Source organism: Phycodurus eques, chromosome 7 (assembly GCF_024500275.1).
Source record: "Phycodurus eques isolate BA_2022a chromosome 7, UOR_Pequ_1.1, whole genome shotgun sequence".
In the NCBI taxonomy this organism is placed as follows: domain Eukaryota; kingdom Metazoa; phylum Chordata; class Actinopteri; order Syngnathiformes; family Syngnathidae; genus Phycodurus; species Phycodurus eques.
In genome coordinates this window covers 30,842,230-30,854,997 of record NC_084531.1, presented here as the reverse complement: position 1 = coordinate 30,854,997, position 12,768 = coordinate 30,842,230, and the positions used below count along the sequence as shown (strand labels likewise).

General features: G+C 51.0%; 1 protein-coding gene across 3 annotated transcripts; it reads left to right on the top strand.

Annotated features, from left to right (window-relative positions):
• The first annotated feature begins 429 nt into the window (after window positions 1–429).
• Window positions 430–8,224, top strand: si:ch211-137a8.2 (uncharacterized protein LOC777613 homolog). 3 transcript variants are annotated; one of them, XM_061682554.1, is made up of 10 exons: window positions 430–502; window positions 4,183–4,341; window positions 4,401–4,551; window positions 4,720–4,902; window positions 4,980–5,114; window positions 5,981–6,175; window positions 6,244–6,364; window positions 6,447–6,575; window positions 7,184–7,276; window positions 7,359–7,437. In XM_061682554.1, exons 1-9 carry the CDS (start codon window positions 483–485, stop codon window positions 7,249–7,251), a joined length of 1,161 nt encoding a protein of 386 aa, XP_061538538.1. In that variant the 5' UTR covers window positions 430–482; the 3' UTR covers window positions 7,252–7,276; window positions 7,359–7,437. The 3 variants fall into 3 exon arrangements, with proteins under 3 accessions (XP_061538538.1, XP_061538539.1, XP_061538540.1); XM_061682555.1 differs by lacking the exons at window positions 7,184–7,276; window positions 7,359–7,437 and adding an exon at window positions 8,154–8,224; XM_061682556.1 differs by lacking the exon at window positions 5,981–6,175.
• The last annotated feature ends 4,544 nt before the right edge of the window (window positions 8,225–12,768 follow it).

Genomic DNA, 12,768 nt, shown 5'->3' with positions numbered 1-12,768 from the left:
GGATTAAAGTGCATCAACGATCCAAACTCCTGTCTTGATAGCATCGGAATAAGTCGTGACCCTTTCACAAATTCGTACGTCTTCGTTCGTATCTCAGAAATAAATAACAGCGTTTAGTTTTTGCTGTCTGCTGTTGTGTGGATGCAAAATGGCTGCCTCATCGCAGATCCCTCCGGTGCCGTGCAGCAACATCATCGTGCTCTGTTGTTGTTTGTTTACATGCGCGCTAAACATGTTTTCATCTTTTGATGCCGTTTAGCGGATACAAACGTCACAGGCGAGCGCTACATCGAAAAGAAGCAAGAAGCTGCGGCCTCGCGTCAGGTGAGTGAGTGCAGGTGCGCGGGGGGGGGCGGGGCCTGGCCACCTGTGAAGGGAACCTGACGTCGCGCCACACCTCCTCTTCCTCTTCCTCTTCCTCCTCCTCCTTCCTCGCGTGTGCGCTCGCGTCTCGGCAAAGTTCAAGTTGGACAAGACTTGAGATGACGCCGTCCGGCAGCAGGTCACTTGTGTTTGATCTCTTCGCGCAAGTTTGTGTGCCGCACAAAAAGAGACGTTCGAGGCACACGCGTTCATTTCATTTTTGGGAAGTGCAAATGTTTGACGTTGGCTTCCTGCTTGGTGCGTGCGTGCGTGCTTGACCCGGCCAAAACTCAACTTCCTGTTGGTGGCGCTTTAAGTACACGTTTTGGCGTGTGTATTGCGTTGTTACGTAGTCTGTAATGTTCTTTTGGTATGTAGTGTGTAGTGTCATATTGTGCTGTGTAATCATGTTGTGTGTCATGTTGTGATGTTATCTGGTGTGTAATGTTGTCGTATGTAATATTGTGTTGTGTGTAATGTCATGTTGTCCTTGCGATGTTCTCTCGTGTGTAATGTTGCAATATTCGTGTAGTGTTATGTTGTGTGACCGAAGGGCCTCATTTGCGCGGCGCCGGAGAACCGGTTTAAATCAAACGTGCGCGCGATCGTGTGTGTGTGTGTGTGTGTGTGTGTGTGTGTGTGCGCGCGCGCGCGTGCCAAAGAGCCTATTTGTTTAGGAGGGAGTGGGAGCCTCTGTCGCCATGGTAACTGGGTCAGGCGTCACCCTGCTCATGACAACGTGAAAGTTTGTTCGAGGGGCCGTTAGGGACGTTATTCAGGATTAGCGCTCACACTAACAATTCAAATGCTTTCACACGCACACAAACTACTGAAAGGCTCTCATAAACACATCTCAAACACTCTCATACGCACAAGTCTTGCTCTCATTACCACTAATGTGTGTGAAAGCATTCGAATAGAAGGTGTGAGAGCTAATCCTGAATAATGTCCCTAACGGCCCCTCATAAATTTGCCAGCAGCCGCTTGGTGGCTTCCAAAATTCCAAATTCCAAAACACGTGAGCCTCATGAAGACCAACAAAATGTGAACAGAAGTGACTGACGCTGGCCGACCCCCGTTTGTAAAAAAAAAAAATACAAGGAACAAGACATTGTGTCCCTAAAGTTAGAGAAAACAATGCAACTAGTATGTGTATTGACTTGATATGAAGTCTTAAAATCAGATCTTGTATCTTAAAACAAATCCTTTTGTTTTGCTGAATATTTGGAAAAAAGTCAAAACTCTCTTGAAACAAGTGCAGTCAACTGTTTTCACTAGAAACGAGATCAATTTTACAAAGTAAGATTTTGCAATCGGGCGACCGGTTACAGCGTCTGCCTCACAGTTCTGGGGACCGCGGTTCGATCCCCGGTCCCGCCTGTGTGGAGTTTGCGTGTTCTCCCCGTGCCTGCGCGGCTTCTCTCCGGGCGCTCCGCTTTCCTCCCGCATGCCACAAACGGGCATGAATTGGAGACTCTAAAGTTCACAGCCATGTTGCAGTGTCAGCAGTGCACATCAGCGGAGATGTGCTTTCAAATGCGGAAGTCGCTAAAAAGTTTGATTTAAAAAAATAATAATAATAATAAAATCGTCCTGACAAACGAATTCATCCATGTCGATAAGGAGTAAAAAAAAAAAATTACAATTACTTTTGACTAGAAATAAAACGTCTTGGTAAGGATTTTGAGTTTTTGTTATGTACGCATTGTAAACCAATTAAAAATGTTAAAACCAGCTCAAGAACAACAAATCTATTAACTTGTCTGTCTGCGAAGTTGTCGTAAAACAATTCCTCATTCTGCAGGAGCCGTGCGGCGTTTTGTCGCCTCAAGATAAAAAGTCAGGATTTTTGTTGTAGTTGAGCAACAGCGAGTGAAAATCGTAAGCCTGTTTTGTTAAACACGGAAGCGCGTCAGCCGCAAAGCTGACTTAGTGAGCTACGGTATCAAGCGTCCCAACAACAAGCCCGGTGTTAGCGTTGCAGCACAATGGCGAGCGACTGAATAGCGGGCGTCGGGTGTCGTGTGACCGCAGCCTGTCACCTGAGCGCCAGTCAACCGACAAAAGCGTTTGTCGTCACGGCGACGCACGCTCAATGGACTCCTTGTGAGGCCAGGAGACGACGTCGCGCGCGTCGAGTCGGACGCCGGCGATTGCCGAGAACGTTCGAGCCGTGAGAGATCGTCAGGTGGGCCGCGGGAAACGACCCAATTTCACCTACTGAAAATGAATATTTATCTACTCCAAATATTGTCTTTTTTCGTCGTCGTCAGCGACGTGTAGTCACAAGCAGGACAATGAAATGCTCCTCCACTAGGTGGCAGAAGGTACCATTTGAGGCGAAAAACCGCAAACTGTTTTTTTATTATTATTATTATTTTTTTTCTCTCTCCAAACGATGACCTTATTCACAATTTTGGCGCTCAGGCCAAAGCGACGGTGGCGTCGGGTGGCATCCCAGTGTTAAGGAAGGGTTCAAGTGAGTTTAGGAGCTTCATTTAGACAAAAGTAGTGCTTTGCTGCCATCTTGTGGCTTCAGTCAATTACAGTACATGGCATTAGAGACGTATATATGTATATACATTTATGATTAATTTACATTTTAAATGTCTGCTTGTTTTCATGTGCTCGACTGACTCGACATTAGCTGTTAGCTTGAAGAACCAGCCGCTAGTGAAAGCTCAGGACTGCGTAGTACGCCGTTCCTTGCGCAAACGAACCACTCGTCGTACTAGTACACTGTTCACTTAAGTCCCTCCCCCGCCTGCACAGCGCTGGCTGCTCGTCGGTCATTCGCTGCAGTGAGTGACAATGCTGGCGAATGGCCTGGCAGTACGGTTAATGAAGTCGCGCCCTCGCCGCCTGCACGCTGGCTGCTCATCGGTCATTCGCCGAATGTCGACGGTTGGCGGCCTCAAGTGGACAAATAAAATGCATGCGCCTCCTCCTAAAGTGCAGTTCCACAAACTGCTATTGAATTGCGTGTATGCAACTGACCAACTCAAGTCATTAGTGCTCTGCTGACTTCCTGTTGGCGTCACAGTGTCCCGATCATGTCTGACCTCAGGTCAGATCAAACCTCAAACCTCAGCCTGCACGGCTTTCATCATTATTAGAATAAATCATTATTCTCATTTTAGTTCAATCATACCGGCGTAGATTTGGGTCAGAAGCAGACAAAAAGGATTCCTGACACCTTCGCCAAGAGTGACAGAAGCACCAAAAACTCTTCTGACATGTGACCCAGTTTCATAAATACCAGATTAGAGGGTTTTCGACGAGAGATATGTGCTCACGCGGTCTTTGAGGTGTCTACACATTGAGCGAAGCCAGACAACTGGTTAGGCGTTCCGAGCGCACCCTGAAAAGACCCAGGACACGCCGGAGGCACGGTGTCCCGTCCGGCCCGGGCGAAGGCGGAAGAAGCGGCCGGGCTGCCGTGACGCGCAACACGCGACACGCGCACCGGTCTAAAGCTTTCGACCCGACGGGCAGCTCGCGTATTCGTCACCACGATGACTCAAAGAATGACATCGCTGATAGGAATTAGCAAACATCGCCACACAACACAAAGATAGCTGGAAGGAAGACCTGCACCAAGGCCTAGCCTCCGCCATGCTAGCTTAGCAGCTAACGTACGAGAAGCGCCGGTCGCAAGTCGCAGTAATTCTCCGCTCCGGTATTGCGGTAATGCGCTTTACAAAGTGAAGGAACGCAAGTCGCGTCCGCTGAGGTAACTGCGCACCGACTCACTGTTGCCCCCGAAGGCAGCGAGCGGCGGCGCGCTACTGCGGCGTCTCACCGCGACCTCTTCTCCAGACGTCGACGGCGCGCCGATGTCATGTCTGGGTCAGACACGCCCCCTTCGCACCGCCGCCACGACGACGACGACGACGACGACGACGTCGCCGCCCGGACCGAAGACCACGCGACCCCGGAGGAGTCGACGGACACCTGGACCCCGCCGGGGTGCGAGCGGTGAGTTTGATCGACACCTGAGACGACGCGTGGAACGCCCACGTCGCTTCCTGTTGCAGGCTGGAGAGACGATGGCTGCTTTGGCACGGCTTCATGAAGGAACACGGCCACCTGGACGCTTGGCTACGATTGGCCGAGCACGCCGTGGCCTCCCGCAACTGGAGCCGGGTCACCTACGCCGGAGCCAAGGATGGCGTCAGGAGGTTAGAGGTGAGGAACGCGGCTCGTTTGTGTGTGTGTGTCTGTGGGTTCATCTCCGTGTCGTGTGCACTTGGGTACATTTGCGCGTACACGTGTATGTGCTCATGTTCGCCAATGTGGGTGTGTGTTGATGTGCACGTACTGGTATGCGTTTATGTGTGCGTGTTTGTGTACCAGAGGCTGCGGTGCGAGGCAGCAGCTCATCTGGTTCATCTGGACACGCTGGCCCAGAGGAACCGGAGCCTCACCTTGCTGTTCCGGGGCGCCATGCGGACCCGCCTGCTGGATGCCGCCCGGGACTGCGGACACAGATGGGACCGCCTCGACGTCGAACTGGAGTCCATCAGCGGAAGACTCAAGGTCGCGGAACAGAACCCGGAAGGAGCTAAAGAGGACCGCGAGGAATGTTGTCTAAAAAGCAGCCGGACCTCTTTCAGGGTTTGGTGTGCGAGTGGGAGGAGTTTGAGGAGGAGACGGAGGAGTTGGCCGTGTGGTTGGCTGAGATGGAAGTTCAACTCGTGGAGGTCCAACACGTGACGGGGAACGAGTACGACAAACTCCGACAACTGCAGGTGCGTTTATGACAACTCGTGTAATGCGGCCTCACTGACTCCGCCACTAGACCAGACTTTGTAGGAACCAAGTAGACCAATATGCACTAGACCAGAATGAGTCTGACCGAACCCTTTTGGCCCAACTGAATCTACCGGTCTAAACTAGAACCCGATATCGACGAGTGCCGCTTCTCTTTAAACGGACAATGAACGTAGTCTGGTGCCGGTGGCACGATGTGATCAATGTTGCCCACTCGCCATCCATTGCAGCCTGCTCACCCTGGAAGGGGGGTCCTCCCCATCTGCGGAGGGTTTCCCCCCCCAAGCGGGGTTTTGAGTTTTTCCTTGCCCGAATCGGGGGGATGTTGTCGATCGTTGCCGACTGTGGGCCCGTGAAGCCCTTTGAGACTCTTTTGTGATTAAAGGGCGAAACGAACAGACTTGACTTGACTGATAGACCCGACTGAATCTGACCGGACCTGGCTCGAGCCCTGAAGCCGATTCGGCCCGGCCCGACTGAATCTCGACTGTGGTCTGAACTTGACTCAAGTGAACTTGAACGGGCCGAACTGGACCCAACTGTACGGGACTGGCACCGGACCCACTTGGAACCAACTTGACCCGGCTCCACCACCGGACCAGATTTGGCCCAACTAAATCTGACTAGTCTAAACATTACCCAAGTGGACCAGAACAGAGCCGACTCCAGCGCTGGAACCGACCGCGCCTGACCGGATCCAAGTGGACCCGGTTGGATCGGGCTTGATCGAACGGGGCAAACGGTCAAACGCGCAAATACAAAATGGAGCCGCTGTGGGCCGCACTTCCCGAAGCGGCGAGCGCGAGTCAACGTCCGAGCGTATTGAGCGTGTGCGTTTGTGCAGTCGTTCCAGCGGAGCGTGTGCGCGAAGTGCGCTCGCGTCAACGGCGTGTTGGAGCGCGGCGAGGCGCTGATCCAGCGCGGCGCGGCGTGCGACGCTCAGCGTGTGGAGCGCCGCCTGCTGGAGCTTCTGCGCCGATGCGGGCGCGTCTACGACAGCATCGGACGCGCGCACGCGCGACTCCTCAGCATGAGGCTGGTGCGCACTCAACGCAGGCATTTCTGCGTACGCCTTCGTGTCGATGTCCCGTCTCTTCCTCTCTTCAGGTCTTTGAGGACGACTTCCTGCTGACTCCGCCTCCAGATTCCGGCTGTCCGTCCGAGACTTTGTTTGAGGAGGAGGGAGCGCTTGACAAAGTCCACCGGGACCCCCCCGTCGGTCCTAAAGGTCAGCATGTCCGCCAGCGACGCCGACCGCGATGAGGATGATGAGCGCAAAGTCAACATTCCTCTTCGTCTCCTCCCGTCAGACGGCCGTCGTCGTCCGCCTTCGCCGTCCTCGCCTTTCCACGAGCACTTGGGTCTGGAGTGGGACCCCTCGGTGGACGTGGGACGCTCCGTCTCCTGCGGCGACTTCTCCTACGACGGAGCCAGCGCAGGTGGGAAATGCCCGGATGTTCAGGCAGGAAGTTGTGGCGAGGCACTTCCTGTTTGTCCCTCGCCGCCTCGACGTTTAGATGTGGAGTGAATAAAACCTCGGGAATGTTGACTGACTCTTCAGACATAAAATGTCAGACATAAAATCCAAGATGTCGCATGAGGAATGTGAACTAAAAATGTTTTGAAAAATCAAACCAAACAAAATGAGACATCAAGTACGGCTTGTTTGCTGAAACGTTTCATTTACGAAAACATCAAAGGTGTCACGTGCGGATTGTTTTCCAGAAACTTCAAAGACGTTATGTATGTCTTTATGCATGTTAAACACTTACAAAAAGATTTGTGGACCATTGATTTTTTTTCCTAAACTTCAAATACAACGTGGAATGTTAAAAAAAACAAAAAAATGGAAGGTTTACTCAAACATCAAACAGGAAGTGTGAAATGTTGATTAGAATCTGATACGTCGCTTGTGAAACACTTAGAAAAACTCGACGACGTTGCGTACGTTTCCGAACACTTCAAAGACGTCACGTGCTGAATTATTACTAAAAGTTGTCACGTGTCTCAACATTGACTGACGCGTCCGAGTACTTTGGCTGTGCAGGTCTTCGAGAAACCACGAAGAGGCGGAGCGACATCGGTTCCCTCGGCTCTGATGTCATCAGTAGGTGACCTCATCAGGCAGGAGGAGGCGCCGGTGAGCCGCTCGGGTTTGAGCAGAGCGTCTGCGTGACGACAAGTGACGCGATTGACGCGTCTTTCCTTTTGTTTGCGCGCAGCACTTCAGCGCATCGCCAGCTCTCCCCGACGCAACGAGCACTCCTGCGGACCGCCGGGTCACCTCCGCGCCAGAACACGGCGGCGAGCCCGGCGGCTTCGACGGGCGCGTGAGGGCGTGGCTGGGAGTCCAGAGCCCCGTCCGTCCGTCCTGCTGTAAAGCCGTGCAGACGGACGGTCAGGTTAGCGATCCATGTTAGCCGCCGCAGTTGGCGTTCAACGATACGGCTAACGTCAGAGGTCTGGAAAATCGTTAAGTTCCGACATTAGCTCCGTTGGGTTACAAAGTTGGCTTCCGGCATCGCCGCCAATGTTGGATTCCACAGTTAGCCTCTGTTAGATTTTTCTGACGTGAACTTCCAATGTTACGCCGAACGTTAAAGATAAAGGAGACCCGTGTTCGTTTGCAACGCTGGCTTGAACGTTAGCTTCCGAAGTTAGCTCCAACGCTACAGCGTTATTGCTGTCCGATTTTGGCATCATCGATACCTTCGGAAGTTAGCTTCTAGCATTACAGCTAAGGAAGACCGACGCTGGCGTCGACGCGTCGGCCATGTTGGTTTGCGCGCGTGGCCTCGACGACGTTCGTGTTCGGTGTTCGGGCGTCACCGAACGAGATCCGGCGAATCCTGTCGCTCGCGTCTCCAGTTGCCACGGCGACCGCAGCGCCGACGTCTCTCTCGCTTCGGCCGGCTCGCCGTCGCCTGACCTCGACTCCGATTCGGGCCGGGCGCGGATCGGCGAATCGGGTCGCCGAGTGACGATGTCGTCGTCAAAAAGAAATGGATGTGTTTCAGACTGAAGATGAGGAGGAGGAGAAGGAAGATGAAGAGGACGAAGAGTCCTGCTGCGATGGAGCAGAACAAAGGTGACGGTCCTGAAAATGACGCACACGTTGTGAAAAGATCTTGAAAGGTCACTCGCGCACTGGAAACAAACTTCTTAAACACACACACGTTCAGTGTCAACGAAACTCCGTTTTACACGAATTGTAAACAAACTCGCATATTTGTTGTAAAAAGTTCACAAATGTCTCGATTTCACACGTAATGGCAAGAAACCTACCGATTGCACACATTTTGTAAACCACTCTCCAAAATTCAATTTCACACGTTGTGAACAAAACCGCCCATTTCACACCTTTTAAAATTTGTAATCCATTGAGGAGACACCAAAGTTTACCAAAGTTTTTACTTTTGAAACAATTTCATACATTTTGAACAAATCTAAAAATGTCACACACATCGTGGACAAACCTCAGTTTGTACAAACAAAACCTTAATTTCACACATCCGTTGTTAAAAAAACCACTTAAAATTTCCCAAAAGAATTGAAAACAAACCTCCACGTTTGTCACACACGTAACGCAATCTCGGAAACTCGCTCACACGTTGTCGGCAAATCTTCACATTTCAAACACTACCTGAAGAAACCGACAAACTTTTTTCAGTTTCACACACGCTGTGGACACCCATTGGAAAAGAAAACGTTTCAAATGAATTTCACATGCATTGTCAACAAGCTAAAATAAAAATAAATACATTGATAACAATTCTCCAAATTTGCACACATCGGGAACAAACACTGGAATGTCACGCACCCGTCGTTTATATATAAAAAAAAAAAAAAAAACTCCATTTCACACATTGCGAACAACAAAGTGTGAAATTTCTTCCCACGCGACCCGGCAGAAGCTCCGAGGCCCGACGGGCCGCCAGGCGCCTCCTGCTGGCCGCCGTCACGTCTCTGCTGGCCTGCCTCCTCTGGAGCTGCCTGGAGCCGTCGTGGCGCCGCGGCGCGCCGGGCAACTTGCACCTCAGCTACGTCAACGGACCCCCGCCCACCTGACCCGAATGACCTTTTGGGACGTAGTCGTCGCGCGTCAAGAGGTACTAACGCGATCGAATTGTTTCGTTTGTCCGACTTGTAGCACTTTCCGAAAACAACGTAGCATCGTTAGCTGCTCAAGTTTTGACTCCCTCGTGGAGATTTTCAGGGGAAGATTTGGGAATTGTAGCAACGAGATTTGTCGTAAAAAGTCCAAATAAATGTATGTTGAATATTAGTCGCTAACGTCCGCTGATCTATTTGTGCGCGCTTTTATTGCGAGCTCGATGCTAACTAGCATGTTTTAGCTGGCTGACTCCAAATAGGATTTCCTTGTAATCAAGCGCAGGTTCTTTTCAATGTCGCTGGGGATTTTATGTGCCCGTTTGCGAGTGCGTTGAAGAGCCTTGATGATGTTCATGAATTAAAAACATTTCTTTCTTTTTTTTTTTTGTCAAGATTTGATGCTTGTAAAATGTCAATCAAATGATGTCTTCTACTGTATGAAAACAGGCACGCATTTGTACAAAGGTTCACCAAATAAAATGTACTGAACATTTCCTGACTCGAGTGTGTGTGCGTGTGCGCGCACGTTAGGTGAGATTATTGCGTATCGTGCCACGCTCACGTGTCTGCAGAAGGCATCGTCATGGCGATTGGTGACACTGTTAATACATTAAGTGGAGATTAACGCCACCGCGCGTGTGTTTGCGTGCGCGCGCGCGGGTTAATCAACGGACAGGGTTGCGTCAAATCGAGTTTGCGGCTGCTGTCGCGTCACGAACGCGCCGACGTTCCCGCGCAAGGAATTCGGGACGTTTGTCGGCGCGAATGCGGAGGTTGTCCCAGCGATTAGACGCACCCCATCTTCATCAGGCCGCCGCCTTTGACCCCCGCATCGACTTCTTCGACCACTCGCGTTAAAACGTCATCGAGGGCGCACGCAGGCGGAGCGACTGCTAATCACTTAGCTGGCGCTGACATGAGCGAGAGGATGAAAAGAAGCGTTTTTGCCGCAGACTACCTCAGACCTCGCTCTCTCTGGCGACGTTGACGCTGCGGGGCCCGATGGCCAATTTGTTTTGTTTTTGTTTTTGTTTTCCGTCCCCCCCCCCGTTCAATCCGACCTTTTGATGTCGTCGTTCACATTTGCAAAAACAAACGCGACGTCTGCTGAGGACGCGATGCGCCCGTGACGTCACTCGGAAAACAGGACGTGACGTTGCGCCTGCGCGCACACCGGACGCCGCGTTGACGGAGATCAATATGGCCGAGGATTTTGTGCAGCCTTCCGATTCCTCTTTTCACCGCTGACTGTTTTGTGCTCCTTTGCTTTTTTTGCGCGACGTTCGTCGTCTTTCGGCTCGGCTCGCGCTCGTATCCGATTTATTTCCACATCCGAAAGAGGCCTGACTTGAATAAGAACAAAATTGCAGTTGAACTGTTTACATTGACGTGAAAAAATCAAACGCGTGTCACGTTGGGCAAAATAATCGGAATTGACCCGCGGTGTGACCGTTTGAGCCTTTGTCGTCTCTCAGCAACGGCCGTTAAGAAGCACATCACTCAATTTGTGTGGATAATATTAGTTTTGTTATGTTATTGATATTAGTGCTATATTACACACAGTGACGCACAAAATGTATGGTTTGATATTTTTTCTATACAACAAGGGTTTCACGGCCTTTTTAACTTGGAAGTTTATTGAACTTTTGGTCCGAGTCAAAAGTCGACTTTTTGAATGCAGCGACGTCGGTCTCTCTCCTCTTCTTTTTTTTTTTTTTTTTTTTTTTTTACTGTGCAAACTGAGAGTTCGAAGCATGTCAAACAACAACAGTACATTGGAAAAATAATAAAATACAATTTGTGCATTTCATGAATCACTCCTGTAATGCATTCTTAGCGGTACAGTACATGAAAAAGACCGATAACCCCCCAAATGCACATGCGCTGTATACCCGCAGGCCAGCTTTACACATTTGGTAGGGTCCAGATTTGGGTCACGAGCCGGAGTTTGACACGCCTTATAACGTGTAGCTATTTCGGCTTATCGTTAGCATGTCGATGGCATTTTCCATTTATGTTAGCATTTAGCTAGCGGAGGAAAAGCGCTTTTGAAAGGCACGACGTGTAACTCCGCCTTTTCTCCACTTTCGACTTCCCGAAGACGTCCCGATACTTTTGCCCGTGTTGTTGTCTGTTGCCATGACAACAGCACACGCCCGAGCCGGCAAAGGGTCGCCGTCGTCGTGGCGATGAGCATCGCAATGCCAAGGAGGCGGGGTTATCACGTCACTGGGAAAGTTTTCATCACGCCGGCTAATCGGCCAGGACGCTTGCTATTGGCCCCCGCGGCGACGGCGCTTTGCCGCACAGGGCGGGATTATGGGAAGGGGGCGGGGCGGGGCGGGGGGGGGGGGGGGGTCACCAATGTTTTTTTTCTGCTAGCAAATCATGGTTTTCTCTCATAAGTTTGTGCGCGATGAGCGGCGCCGCTCGGGACCGTCGCCAGTGGCACCGTGCGAGGATTTGCTTGCAAATGGTTGATTATTATTATGATTAATTAAAATGTTTTTGGGTGTGGCAGCGCAGCCACTGAAAGGAGTCTTCTTCTTCTTCTTCCTCCTCCTCCTCCTCTCTTTCCTCCTTTCCTCCTTGGCTCCTAACTTGTCTCCTTCCTCCGACTTCCCGCCGCCTCGCGCGTGTGCGTCCGTGAGGCTGCCTGCCTCGCTTCCGCTTTTCCATCCCTTCTTCCCGCTGTCATGCGCTCACACGTCGTCGTCGTCGTCGTCTTCTTCTCCTCCTCCCGGCGGCGGCCCGAGGTCATTGGCTACGGTAGGAGTTCATTTGGGCCGAAGGCCGTGGCTCTCGGCCAATCGGCGATTGATAATCAAAAATGAGAAAATGACTTCAAGTGCTAATTAGGATTTGGCCGGTTTTGCGAAACGCATTTGTATTGGGAACAATAAAGATGATTTTTGAGTTTCGTTTTGTTTTGTGTTGAAGGTCTGGAGAAAGCGGGCGGAGCGTTCGAGAAACCTCTTTTAATCAAGCAGAAAAGCGGCGCCTTCCGTTCGCTCGCTGCCGACTTTCTCTCTCTGCTCTCCGTCAATGTCGCTCGCCCTTTCCCATCCGACTCTTCGTCTTCATCTTGCGCTCAGGCCGCGCACGCGCGCAGCCGTCGCTGCTTTCCCTTTGCTGACATCCAGATGACATTGGACTGCGCGCGCATGACCAACTATTTAGTTGGAGCACTACTTGATGACGTCATCATCCACTACTGACGGTGTATTTGAGGAGGAGGAGGAGGAGGAGGAGGTCGATGTCAGGTCCGATCGTCTTCAAATCAAAGTGGAACATCCACAACAAGCACACAAATGTGTTCTGGTTTCTTCCTCCTCTTTTTTTTCTTTTTTCTTCTTTCTACCATTCAGCGACTGTCATTGGCTGAAAATTGATCGCCGGACGAACATTTAGCCAATGTTGAAATTGAAGACGCCAACATGTTGATTTAGCCAGCAGGCGGACTTTTAGATGTTTGTGAAGAAAATCTTCCAACGTGGACATTCAGCAAATATGAAGTCC